The 14460-nt window shown below is 36.6% G+C and overlaps 1 protein-coding gene across 1 annotated transcript in view; it reads left to right on the forward strand.

The window, feature by feature from the left end:
* Positions 1–14460, forward strand: part of IQANK1 (IQ motif and ankyrin repeat containing 1) — a 71610-nt gene that overhangs the window by 53945 nt on the left and 3205 nt on the right. The window contains exon 12 of the mRNA XM_007488681.2: positions 736–828. Within this exon, the coding sequence (XP_007488743.2) occupies positions 736–828 (93 nt within the window). The remainder of the gene's footprint in view (positions 1–735; positions 829–14460) is intronic.

Below are 14460 nucleotides of genomic sequence, written 5' to 3' on the forward strand. Positions count from 1 at the left end.
GCTCTCAATCCACTAAGCTACCCAGCTGCCCCCTTGACTTAATTTTCTACTTTTTACTAATTATTTTTGTTTTGTTCTTTCCTAAACAAGAATTGTTTTTCTTGGAAAAGAAAACAAAAGCAAACTGCCTTCTCATTCTCATCCACTGTCATCCACTCAAAGTAGCAGTCCTTCCCAGTTTTTAATCCTCCTCTTGGTCACAAAATAACTAAAAAGCCTGGGTTGTTGTCCTTAGCATGCCTTCCCAATTCATTGTGTTCTCTGTGTTCTTCAACCCTCTTGACATTCTTCTTACAGGATAGTACTATCCTTTTGTATTCATCCTCAGTTACCTGCTCTTGCTTCCATTTTTCTGTATGTGTCTGTTTAGAATTTGAATTAGTCATCAAGGTTCCTGTGCAGTCACACTTGTTTCTTTCACTCTCCTTTCTCCTCAGTCATTTATGCTTGTGTCTTCCCCTCAAACTGAATCCCTCAAAGCTATCTGCCTCATTCCATGGACCTCAGCAACCCAGCATTTATCAAAAACCCCAAATCCTTACAACCTAGGTCCCTTAAACATAAATCTAGCCTCCTACTCCTGGGTACATCCACCCCTAGGTCTCTCTAACCCAGCATCTCCCAAATCAGATTTCCCAAACCTAGAATTCTTAAATCCAAAGCCAGATCCTCAACAAGAGCCTTCTATTGAGAGGAGACCAAGACTCAACCAATCTTACTCTCTGCCCCCAACAGCTGCAGAGAGCCTACTGTGAACTTAACAGGAGGATCACAGAGCATGACAAATGTGAAAGGAAGAAGATGGATAAAACAGAGATTACCTTGCAGGTGGGAGAGGCACCATTTCCAGAAGAGGGGGTTTTACTGTATAAGGGACAAGTCACTACTAAGAAGTCTATGGATCACTCTAAAGGCTTCAAGGAGTCCTGTATGGAAAGGGAGGCAAAAATCATATAAAAGGGAGAGCCATTTCCTAGAAGGGGTACCTGAATCAGAAAAGGCCACACTAGAGGACTATCACAGTGAAAGGGAGAGCCACACCAAAGAAGCTCGGATAAAGAATTGGAGGAGGCCTTAGAGGACATCTCATCCAACCTTATTTTACAGATAAGCCCAGAGAGGCTATGTGACTTGCCTGAGATTACAGCAGAGCTGGGAATAAAACCTAGGGCCTCTGTTTCCAAATAATGGGATTTGAGAATTAAAGGGGACTTCAACAGTTCTGAAAGGAATTCCCATTATAATATATCTGACAAGTGAAGACCTCTAAGGAGGGCCAACTTACCACTTCTCCAGGCAATTCTCCTTTTGGACAATACTAAGTGTTAGGAAATTTTTTGTGATAGCATGCAATGTTCTGGGTCTAGGTAGCTATAACATTTAGGAACTTTTCCCCAGTGGATATGAATCAAGGATCTGAATATGACAATCTCATTTCCCCTGTGTCTCTAATCCAAATGTGCCTTGTCAGAGCCATCAATCAGTCAAACAAACATTTATTGCTTACTATATGCCTGGCATTCTGTCTGGTGATACAAAGAAAAAACAAAGATAGGCCCTGCCTCAAGTAGCTTGCATTTTAGTAGGGGAGGCTTTATGCATGAGCTACCACAGAGTAAAAGGAAGGCAGCATTGAAGAGAAAGACATTAGCTAGTCAGAGGAAGAGACAAAAATGAACTGACCTAGGCCCTAATCTTGCCGATTAGGGGTAGAACTAGATAGATATTAGACATAAAAAGCCTAACAATAACCGGAGACAATACATAACTATTGTCAAAATGTATGAAATGGATTAGTTTTCTCTCACATAATGTTTTAGTTTGCCTGCCTTATCGAGGTCAATTATTCATATAGACACCAAGTTCTATAGGCATCCTGGGGGTGGGGGTGGGGGTGGGGGTGGGGGAAGCTCACTATGGTTTGAAGAGGTTATGAAAGGCTGCAGGAAGTACATGAGGGGAGATGGACCTAGGAAGATCAAGAGTTGGAGATATGCAGAGGGGCAAAAGAAGGGCATTTTGGGCAGGAGGAACATCATGAGTTTAAGTGCAAAGCTAGGTGTGACCCTACTATCTGGAATGGGTTGGGATTAGGAGAATGGAGATGAATAATCTACTTTGGTTGGAGCCAAGAGTGAGTGTTAAAGGAATAGTTGAAAATAGTTGCCAAATACTTGGAGTCAGAGGGAGAGGGTGCTTGAATGCTGGACTAAGAAGTGGGTGTTTTATTCTGTGGTCAGTGAGACACCATTGAAGTTTCTGCATGATGTAATTGGAGCTTTTCACTTTAGGAGGAATAATTGAGCAGAATATATTGTAAGGGGGAAAGAGCAGAGGTGGGGAAGCTAATGAAAAGGCTGTTGTGCCAGTGTAGGTTAGCAGACCTGAAGCCTGAACTAGATTAGAAGCTGTTGAGAATATTGAGGAATGTTGGGAATATTAACTTTAAGACATTGAAAGAATTAAGATCAGCTACAGGGGGTAAAATCCCAAAGAACTGAAATATTGGTATCTATGGGATGCTTTTTTGGACCTCTCCATAAAGATCCAACCAACTTGCCTAAGCACACCCCAACCCCCTTACCTCTTCATTTTCTTCCTCTCTGACAGTCTTTCTCCTGATCATAATCCTTTTAGTGATTTAAATTCAAAACCAGCATCATCCTTGATTCTACCTCATATATCCATTTATCATGGTTTCTTTCTCTACAACATCTCTCATATATGTCCTCTACTTTCTACTCACACGGCTATCACCCTAATTCAGGCCCTCATCACCTCTTACCTGGACTATTGCAATAACCTTCTAATTGGATTCCCTGCCTGAAGTCTGTCCCCACTAAAATCTGTTTTCTGCTCAGCTGCAAATTGATTTTTCAAAAGTATAGGTCTTGCCATGTAGTTACCCTTGCCAGCCAATGTTTTAGCCCGTTAAGATTTTTTTTTGATCTTAGTGGGCCCACTGCTTTTTCATATCATCTGAGTTCTTGATGGTGTCTTTTATAACTGTTCCTCATTCACAAATCATCCCTGTTGACATGTGACAGCCTGCTTCCAGCCAGCTTATCTCTTTCAAATGCACTTCAGGTTGCCTAAATTTTAATTCCTCTGAGAACAGTCTTTCATGTCATTGTCATGCAATATCACCAGGAAAATATTGCATTTAAGAGAGTCTTTTATATCAGAAAGAAGCTCAGAATCACTAAGAATGCTTCACAGTTTCCAGTATTTGTTTCAGCATAAATTCTCATTTGCTTCTGGTTCTAGCTCATCATCCATTGAAAGGGCCCATCCCAGAGGTGTGCAGTAATAGACCAACACATAGGGCTGCCCAGCCAACAGATTGCTATTGACAGTATGCATTTGTCTACTTATTTTTTCCTCTGTGGATTTAGACCTGACCTCTTTAGAGTGGCCTTTAGAGTTTACTGAGGAAACTAATATTTGGGGGCCTGTTAGAGTCAGCACAGTGTCATCTATAAACAGTTCCTGGAGGATCTTATCATATAGAGGGAATCCCTCCCCCACTGGGATTCTGAACATCCATGTGAGTGATAAACATCGTAGGTGAGTAACAAACATTTCACTGGTCTATGTTCTGCTTAATGTTACTATTTAAGAGATTATTCAATAAACTTCACCCATGCAGTTTGTCAGGCTTCTATTATGCACGTGCATACATGCACGCGCACGCGCGCACACACACACACAGGCAGCTAGATGGAACAGTGGATAGGGTATCAGCCTGGAGTCAGTAGGACCTGGGTTCAAATTTGAAATCAGATACTTCCTAAAAGTATGACCCTGGGCAAGTCACTTACCCCTAGTGGCCTTTAAACTCAGTCTTATTATCATATGAAAGAAAGTCTTTATGCCTGTGTTTAAATTTTTAAAGATTTGTGAATGAATGTATTTTATTAAAGATCTTTCTTTTATATTTTATACTTTTTTATTATTGATAGGACTTATTATTATGGTGATTTCCCCCAACTATTAAATATGCATTCCTGGCATGGGTCTTATTTAAGTTATAAACAATATTTGACATGTTGTATTCCATTTGTTATTATTGGTATATTTGTGTCAGTATTCTTTAACACCTCCACAAAGTTCTACTCCAGGTATCAGTGTTCAGTGGAAATGATCTTACATTCTAAAAGATTTTACCAGCAAAGGTAAAAAATTTTTTTTATATTTTCTTTTAAAAACATTTTCCCATTTTTTACATAATTCATTTTCTTTCCCTCCCCTCTTCCCTCTCATATCCAATAAGCACTTCCACTGGGTTATACAAATGTTATCACTTACACCTATTTCCATATTATTCATTTTTGCAGTAGAACAATCTTTTAAAACCAAAACCCCCAATCATATATCCATATAAACACATAAACCATTTGTTTTTCTGCTGTTTTTCTACTCCCATAGTTCTTTCTCTCAATGTGAATAGCATTCTTTCTCATAAATCCCTTGAGATTGTCTTGTAGTAGTAAAGTCCATTACATTGGATTGTTCCACATTGTTTCATTTTCTGTGTATAATGTTCTTTTGGTTCTGCTTATTTCACTCTGTGTCAGTTCCTGGAGGTTCTCCTAGTTCATAAAGAAATCCTCGAATTCATCATTCCTTAAAACACAATAGTATTCCATCACCATCATATACCACAATTTGTTCAGGAATTCCTCAATTGAGGGACACCCCCCTCATTTTCCAATTTTTTGCCACCACAAAGAGTGCAGCTATGAATATTTTTGTACAAACATTTTTCTTTATTATCTCTTTAGAGTACAAACCTAGTAGTGGTATAACTGGATCAAAAGATATGCATTCTTTTAAAGCCCTTTGGGCATAGTTCCAAATTGCCTTCCAGAATGGTTGGATCAATTCACAACTCCACCAGCAATGCATTAGTGTCCCAATTTTGCCATATCCCCTCCAACATTTATTATTTTCCTTTACTGTCATATTAGCTAATCTGCTAAGTGTCAGATGGCACCTTAGAGTTGTTTTGATTTGCATTTAATCAGGAAGGATTTAGAACACACAAAGGTAAATTATTTAGCAGGTTCCACCATGCTAGAAAAGGCTTTATATATGGTCCTGGCAACAATATATGTCTACTTTCTGGAGACTAACCTAGCTAAATACAGAGAGGCTCATCACCAGTAGGTTGCCCATTAAGTGATTATTTGGCCATACTAAAAATGCAAAATGGTCCTCAGGCCTTAGTGGCTACTTTATGCTTCTGCAATGATAGAGGCAGATGCTGCTAAGAATCACAAAGCTTCTAGACTGTTTATAAACATTAACTTATCTGTTGGCATTCTAAATGTGTAACCCTTGTCCAAAATAAAAAAAGAAATAATCCCACTATAAAGAGTTATTATGGTGACAGGGACACCTATCTCAATAATGAGAATGACTCTAATATATATATATATATATATATATATATATATATATATATATACATATATATAAGCAAAACTTCAAAGAAAAAAACAGTTTGGGTACAAGTTTAACTAGAATTTCTAGAAGAAATGAAGCAAGAGTTTTAAAAGATTTTTAATTTATTTTGTTGGGTACAGTAGAGAGAGTGTCAGGCCTGGAGTCAAGAAGACTATCTTGAGTTTAAATATGGCCTCATAAAAAATAATAAATAAATATGACCTCATATACTTACTAGTTGTGTGACCTTGGGCAACTCACTTAACTCTGTTTGCCTTGGTTTCCTCATGTGTAAAATGAACTGGAGAAGGAAACAGCAGACCACCTTAGTGTCTGCCAAGAAAACCTAAATGGGATCATGAAGAGTCAGACATAACTGAAAAACAATTGAGCAACAACAAAAATGAAATGAGAGTGTTAGAGAAATAAATAGGAAAAGAAATGAATGCTAAAGGTAAAGACATGGGAAAAGAATTATCTTAGCACAAGTTGTATAACATTTTACTAAAATTTACCAAAATACAATGGACCTAACAGAAATGAATGACTCCATGAGGCAACAAGAAACATTAAAACAAACTCAATAGATTTTTAAAATAGAAGAAAACATAAGATGTCATATCAAAAACAACTGATATGGTAAGTAGATCAAGGAGAAACAATTTAAGAATCATTGGACTACATGAAATCTGTGACCAAAAAAAAACCTAGATTTTAAAGAAATCATGAAAGAAAACTGCCCAGATATATTAGAACAAGAAGGGAAAGTGAAAATAGAAATAATCACTAATCACTTCCTGAAGGAAACCTCAAAATTAAAACGCCCAGGAACATTAAAGTCAAAAATCTAGCATTCCAAAGTTAAAAAAAAAAAAGACAATTTTAATACTGTAAAGCACCTAGAAAGAAAGAACTGACGTTTTGAGTTCATCAGAATTTGGCTTCCTTTTATTGTTGATTTCATTCATTTTACTGTAGTAATTGTCCATGGTCAATAGCCAATAAACACTTACTAAGCATTTACTATGTATCAGACTATGCTAAGCACAAAGAATTTACAGTCTAATGGGAGAAGACAACACAGAAGGAAGCTAAAGAGGGAAGTGACAGTATGGGGGGTGAGAGGAAATGGTGAAAAAGTTAAAGAATTCCAAAATTAGTGAAGTTGTAGGAGAAATGAAAAGATGTCTGTGGAGATGTCTATTCTATTCTTTCTGCTTAAATGCCAGAGTTTATGGGTCCACCCTTCCAGAAGACCAAAAGGTACTGATAAGATATGAGTAACAAGATTAATTGGATCTTGCAAGATGAGATTTCTCAATGATGAGTTTTCTCCTGGCATTGTGAATAAGTCAAAGAAGTTCAAGATGAGTTCAGCCAGGGTTAGGAAACTGTGGATTGTAATTATATATGTTATTCTCCTGATTCTGTTTATTTCACACATATTTTCCCATGTTTCTTTGAATTTATTCATAGTTTCTTACAGCTTAATAATATTTCACTACATGAAATATATATTTTAATGAACAAATGGTATAGGAACAATATTTTTTCCACACATCCTGTGCTAATTTTTCCTTAAAACAGAATGAAACCACTCTCAAAGATAATTGCTACAAGGGACTAAGGCTTAAACCATTAATATAGCTTCCTTTTCACCCAAGTACACAAAGTTTGGGGCTCCTCAGGCTCGCATGCTTCTGCCTGGTATACCTCCTTAGCAAAGGTGAAATCAGGAAAGTTGCATCCACCTGAAATAATACCACATTCTTGCTAGGTATTCTTTTTATGATATTGTTAAATAGACTTGTTTTTTGTTAAATCTTCAATGATTTGCGAGTATCTCGTTTTGTTTTGGTTCTAAACTATGTTAGAAGCAAACAAGCAACAATTATAAAACTGCTTGAAATGTAAGCCAGGATGTGACTTCTATAAGATAGAGGGAAGCAGGGCATTGTTCAGGGTATTCTGACCTTTTCTTGTGTCAGGAACATTTCAAAGTTATTTCTAGGACATATGTCACTGGAGTATCAAGCTGATCCTGGTGTTCCAAGGCAATTCTTAATATCTCCAAGCCATTTGAAACTTTTTAACCCTTGACATTTCCCCCTTTTGGGTTGAGGGGCTTTTAGTTCCTGATGGCCAAAGAGGAAGAATTTAGTGGACATAATTTTTGGTCATAATCAGTTGTGGGTATCTCAACACAATACTCATGAAAATATTAAGAAACAGAAGAACTCAATGTACAGATACAGAGAAACAAAAAGCCAAAGCAATATAATAATGAATATCAGCATCAATTAACATTGAGTCTCTTTTTGCATTTTAGTAGCCCATCCTCAATGTCCATAAATTTTCATTTTGAATATCAGATGTTCTATATGGTTGTTTGATCTCCAAAAACTTCTCTTGGACATTCAGAGTTAGGTCTCTTCTCTAACAGATTTGTTTCGATGGTTCCAAGTTACCTGCTAAAATATTAAAAAGCAGATCTCAATACAATTTAGGATAACTTCTCAAATTTTACTTCTCCAAAAACTAGTTGGGATGGTAAAAACCAACCAAAACCTTGTGGTTCTCATTTTATTAACAGTAGAACTATAAGAAGAACAATAAATTAGGAATTCACAATTTTACTTTAAACCAATCATATTGAAAACTTCATACACAATTATCAGTTATGAGACTTTTGTAGCCAATCAATAGAATAACAAGGCAAATATACAATGCTTATCATATCCAGGTTCTATATTAAATAATTGCCAATTCTGCTATTCATTAGGAGATGACAGCACCAAAATTTCTTTAAGATGCTTTTTTAGCAAATGTAAAAATCCTTAACAGAACTACCCAGCTGCCCCCACCTTAAAGATTCTTTTCCACAATTTCCCAGGTACATGTTAAAATCAAAGATTCATGTGAACAACCCAGAAGCATCTCCTAACTGAGATTCATAATCACCCAAAAGAGTTTGATCAAACTATCCACACAGGAAAAACCAAGTGGGTGAACAATGACTATTTTACATCTGTGATAGGCAGTTGGATGGGCAACTACAAATCCAGTCAATTAGAAAATTTTGTGTGTATGAATGTGCTTGCATGTGGGTATTGGATAGGCTCTATGGATGGACAATTATATGCATCCTAAATTGAAAAGGAGAAAGAAATTGAGCTGGATTGCCTTCAGGAAGTGATATAGAAACTTTCAATGTCTCAGGGAGAAGTTTCTCCACAAAATAAAAAATCAAATCTTTTAACATCAGTATCTGCTGATATACTGTGGTATTGAGTCATGGACTTCCAAAATCCCAGAAGAAAGTTGAGTGGTGATAAATGGGGACTAAATGGACACAGAACAGATTAAGAATTGCTCAAAAGAAGTGGGGTAAGGGATGTCATCAGAGTGATATAAAACCAGAAAATGTGGCCCATCCTGTAGGAAAGGGAGAGATAGCAGATAAATAGCCCACTGGCTCCAGTGGCATCCACACAATGTCAGATCTGGAGGAAAACCCCTTAACATGTTAGATGGACCTTTTGTGGAAGATCTTTTAGAAGTGGACAAGAATTGTGCAAGATGAAAAGGCATGAATGAGCTGCAATCTGTACCACCTGAGGGAATATCCATCTTCAACAGCATTGCAAATGTTTCCAAAAACTGAAATATTCATTTGTTCTTCAGGTTTCCATTTTAGTCCTTGTCAGGCTTAGGGATGAAAACTATATTTGCCTCAGAGAAAGAACCAGGTAGCATTTAGTCTTTTTCTATATTTAAATAGATTATTCCTATATAACATAATGTTTATTTCCTCTTTGAAACTTTGGTAGAATTCACTTGTCAATTTGTCTAGATATTGTGTATTTTTATAGGAGTGTGCATCAATGAATGACCTACCTCTCTCCTCCCTCTGAGATTGGTCAATTTAGTTTATCCTTTTCCTGTTTTGTCAATTTGAATCTTTAATGTGTTTGTAGATAGTCTTCAGATTCTCAAATTTATTACCATAAAGATGTGTAGTAATTCATGCTAATTTTCTTCATTTCTTTTGATTTTTGTGATCTCTGCTTTCACACTTCTAATTTTGATCATTTGATTTCTCTTTCTGATTACTAAATATTTATCCATTTATTGGTCTTCTTAAAAACAGTGCCAATCATTTCAATTGGCATTCTGTTTTTTATTGCATTATAATGGCCCAAGTAGTCTTTCAGATTTTGAGTGGTCTACTTTTCACTTCATTAAGGATATCTGAAAGTTCCAATTGGACTTTCCATAGACTCTTATATTTATGAATGATTCATTTGTCAGGGACCATTCAAAGGGCGAGGAGGTCAGAAAGAGGTCAGGAAATCAAAAAAGTAATGGGTTTTTTCTGGTGACTTTTCTTTGCCCACTCTCTGTGGGTAAATGGGAAGGTTTGAGTTTAAAAGAAAAATTACTGAGCTTGCTGAGTCTAGCTTTGGAATAGTAATAGTAAAAATACCAACATTAATAATAATAATAGCTAGTATTTATATAGTGCCAACTGCCTAATATGTACCAGATGCTTTTCAAATATTAGGTCATTTTATCCTCACAACAATCATAGTAGCTACTATTATTACCCCCATTTTATATTTGAAGAAACTGAGTGAAACAGAAATTAAATGGCTTGCCCAAGGTAACATATCTAACATGTTTCTAAGACTGAATTTGAATTCAGGCCTTCCAAAGTCCAGACCCAGTGCTCTATCCACTGTACCACTTAGCTGCCTTTTAATTTGGAGCTTTGTAGTCAAGTAGAGGGAATGATTAAAAGAAGTTGAGAGCCTGGCACCTGCAGACATTAGGTCCCAGAGCCAAGATTCCTGCTGGTCTTGATGTAGAGGCTCTGTTCTGGTACATACTAGTACCCTAAGCCAAGATGTCAATTGAGCCCAAAGATGGACACAGTAGTATCTGTTGCCAAGTAGTGAAACTACTTCCATCAGAGACTGTAAGACCAAGATCAGCAGGAGTAGTAGGAAGACATCAGTGGCTCTGCAACTCAGCAGCATTTGTGACATGAGTTAGTTGTTTCTTCTCAAAGGCACCTCGGTAACATGTGCTTCCTATGTGTTTTCCTCTCTACTTGTGAACTCTATAAACTGACACTGTGTATTTTGTGGGACAGTGTGCCCCACGTTTATGATGGAGACATTGCATTACTACAGTTTTTCCTATAAAATTTCAATAAATGTCTGTATTAAGCTAATTGAGTCCTCTAGCAGACTAAAAAAATGTAAGCACATTGGTGAGAAAGGTGAATAACCGTATTTTTAGAAATACAGGTAGACAGAATATCTTAAACCTGGGAGTACTCATTCCCCAGGGAACTAAACCTATAAGAATGAGTTGGGGCAGAGATGTAAGCATAACTGGTTCTCTTAAAAAATATGCTCACATGCTTTAAAGTTTAATCTACATTATTAATATTTTTCATCACTTTCTTGAATCTAGATAATCAACAAAACAAATTGAACTCTGATTTGTACTGTTTACTGAAATTTTCAGGTGCTATTATTATTCCCATTTTGCAGATAAGGAAACTAGGCAAACAAGTTAAATGATCTGCCCAAATTCAACCATAAAGTGTGGAGTGTTACATTTGAACTCAGATCTTTCTGACTTCAGATCCAATTCACTTTTGTTCCACCTCACTGCTTCTATCTGAGTCTCTCTCAGTTGACTCTGGCCCTCACCTCCTGCTTCTATGGAGGGAAAAGTAGTCTCTTCTTTTAAGAAACGAGCTCTTCTGGCTTGTTCTCAAACTGATAACCAAAAAAGCTCAAATTGATGGTTGTCAAGTATTTTTTATACTAACTTCAAAAACCTTAAGAACAAAAGGGAGTAGGAAAATAATTTGTCTAAATTCCAGGTACACTGGTGTAAAAATGGAGATTATAGGGAATTCTGGGAAATACCAAGGACTTCTGGGGATTGAAGTCTAGGGTTCCAAACCTCCATTTTTACACTAGACCATAACCAATATGATTCAGAATTGATTTTTATCCTTATTCTTCTTCTCATCCCTTCATCTTTTTCCCTAAACTCTTACCTTCCATCTTGGAATCGGTACTGTTTATTGGTTCTAAGACAGAAGAGTGGTTAAGAGCTAGGCAATGGGGGTTAAGCAACTTGCCCAGGGTCACACAGCTAAGAAGTTTCTGAGGTCAGATTTGAACCTAGGACCTCCCCATCTCTATACCTGGCTTTCAATCCACTGAGCCACCTAGCTGTGCCCCACCCCCACCCCCACCTTCCCTCATTGAGAGAAAGCAGAATTGCTTTTCTCTCCTCCATATTTCTCTTAGTCCAACCATTGCCCATGATGATGGGGGTGGTAATGATAGTGTTTGTGATAATGATGGTGGTATTGATGATGACTAGGGGTGGAGGGGACAAGGTGCAATAGATTAGTTCAGACTGATAAACAGAAAGTAACTCAGTTGGCCAAGAATGGAAAAAAGGAAGATAAGGGGATTAAGGACAAGGTATTTCCATCTCACCAGTCTCTGTGATCTGCTGGCTTCACTCACACTCAGGATTCCCTTTCCCTTTCCCACACCCCCTTCTTCACTCTGTACTCATGCAGACCTTTGAGTCTCTTGGATGGGTGATGGCCATCAGAAATTACTTAGTCCAATCCAGGATGTGATCCCTGATGGGATTCCATTCAGATCCCAGCTGTCTCCAACAGAGTTGCAACTTCTCCTTGGAAGTCCATCACATTTAAAGTCACAAAGCATCTGGGTAACTTTGTGTAATGTCCGTCAACCTATAAAACAGGTGCTTTTGTGTTTCCATGGTAATATCTCTGGGAAAGGACAAGTTCAGGGTTAAGCTTTTAAAAATTTTCCGTTTTTATTGATACAGTTTGTTTTTATATCACCTTCATTTCTGATTATGCCCCACCCCCTTTTCTTCCCTTGAGCAAAAAGAGAGGGAAGAAAAATTATTTCTTGAAAAACTGAACAGCATATCAACCAAGTTTAACAATAAATGCAATGGGACAGCTAGGTAACACAATGGGAAAAGGTGCCAAGCTTGTAATTAGGAAGGAGGACCTGGGTTCAAATTTGGCCTCAGATGCTTCCTAGCTATGTGATCCTAGGCAAGTTACTTCAACCCCATTTAAGCCCACACTGCTCTTCTGCCTAAGAATCCATTCTAAGAAAGGAGGTGAGAATTAAAAAAAAACTATATCCAATGTTTATCAGGGAAAGGGGCAGGATTAACTATAAATTATAAAGCCATTTTATTTGCATCCAACTTATGTGTGCAGGAACTGACTAAATGTAAATTACTAACCTGCCAGGCAAAGCCCAACTATATGATTTTAAGTAAGCAAATTAATTTACCTAGAATATGATATTACTTTTTAAAGGCTTTGTTAAAAGTAGATCATAACTAAATTTAGAACTTCTCAGAAAAATACATTTGCAATTCAGTGTTACAAATGACCCTTCAGCTAATATTATAATCTATTTCAAACTGCATGTAATTGGCAAAATAAAATATATTTATAATAAAAAAAATTTCTTTCCTCTGGAGATGTATAGCATTCTTTGCCACAAGTCTCTCAGAATTATCCTAGATCATTGTGTTGCTGAGGGTAGCTAACTAAGTCTATCACAGTTGATCATTCCACAATATTGCTTGTTACTGTGTACAATGTTTTCCTGCTTCTGTTTATTTCACTTTGCATCAATTCATGTAGGTCTTTCCAACTCTTTCTGAAATCATCCTGTTCATCATTTCATACATATGCTGGGGTTTTTGCTGATTAAAAAAAAAAACCAAAACCTTTTGATTTAGTAGAACAAAATACTGCCTTAAAAGCTCCCTTCTGATAAGGTGTGTCCTATGTATTCATTAAAATTTCCCAAGAATCCTTAATAACTATAACAATAGAGGTAACCTTTATTCAGTGGCCCTCTGGTCATTAATATTAGATTTGTTTTTTAAAATGGAGACATACACACCAAAAAGTGTTTGCCAGGATCATGTAGGAGATCCATGAAAAAGTCCAAGTTTAAGAGGGATTTCAGATATTCTGTTTAGATTATTCCGATTGCATGAATCCCTAAAGCATTGCAGAGCCTCTTAGACACCTCAAAACAGTTAAACCTATCTGTGTAGGGATGGGGGAGGGGGGAGAGATGGAAAGGGAGAGATTTACATATATTATGTATATATTTATATACATATATAATATGAATGAAAAATGTCTGTTCAGATTATGACAAGCAGTTTGATGAACAACCTATAAAGTTTGTGCATCAATATACAAATCTAGGCCAGGCTAGACAGGAAGTTCTAGGTTCAAATTTGGCCTCAGACACTTTCTAGTACTGTGACCATAGGCAAGTCACTCAACCTCCATTGCCTAGCCCTTACCATTCTTCTGCCTTGAAACCAATACACCGTATTGATTCTAAGCCAGAAGGTTAAAAAAAAATCAAATGAGCTATGGTTTTGTTAGGTCAAATCATTGACTAATATCAAGTTTGAAAGTCAGTTTTTTTCTCATACTGTAATATTTAAGTTCTTTTTTCTTGTTTGGTTAAAATGGACATTTTGGGGGTAAACATTGATTTTATTTAATTTGTTGGTTTTCACATATAGTTGGGCAAAGTAATTTCTTAAAATTTCCTTTATTCATTTATTGTGCATTTTCTTTTTTTTCCTTTTTTGATACTGTTAATATGGTTTTCCTCTTTTTTTTTATCAAATTAGCTAATGATTTTCCTATTGTATTGATTTCTTGAAACTAGCTTTTATTTATTTTTTAAACTAGCTCTTATTTATTAATCCATTCAAGTTAGTGTTTTTTCCTTTTACCACAATCTTTCCTCAATTGTAGACAATTTAGTCATACCCAATTTTCTTTTCATTGTCTCAACAACTTTACAACCACATTCTACCTCTCTTCTCTTTAACTAACTTTTAATTTGTTCCACCAATTTGTTTTGCTTAGCAGTTTACCAA

Source organism: Monodelphis domestica, chromosome 3 (assembly GCF_027887165.1).
Source record: "Monodelphis domestica isolate mMonDom1 chromosome 3, mMonDom1.pri, whole genome shotgun sequence".
NCBI lineage: Eukaryota > Metazoa > Chordata > Mammalia > Didelphimorphia > Didelphidae > Monodelphis > Monodelphis domestica.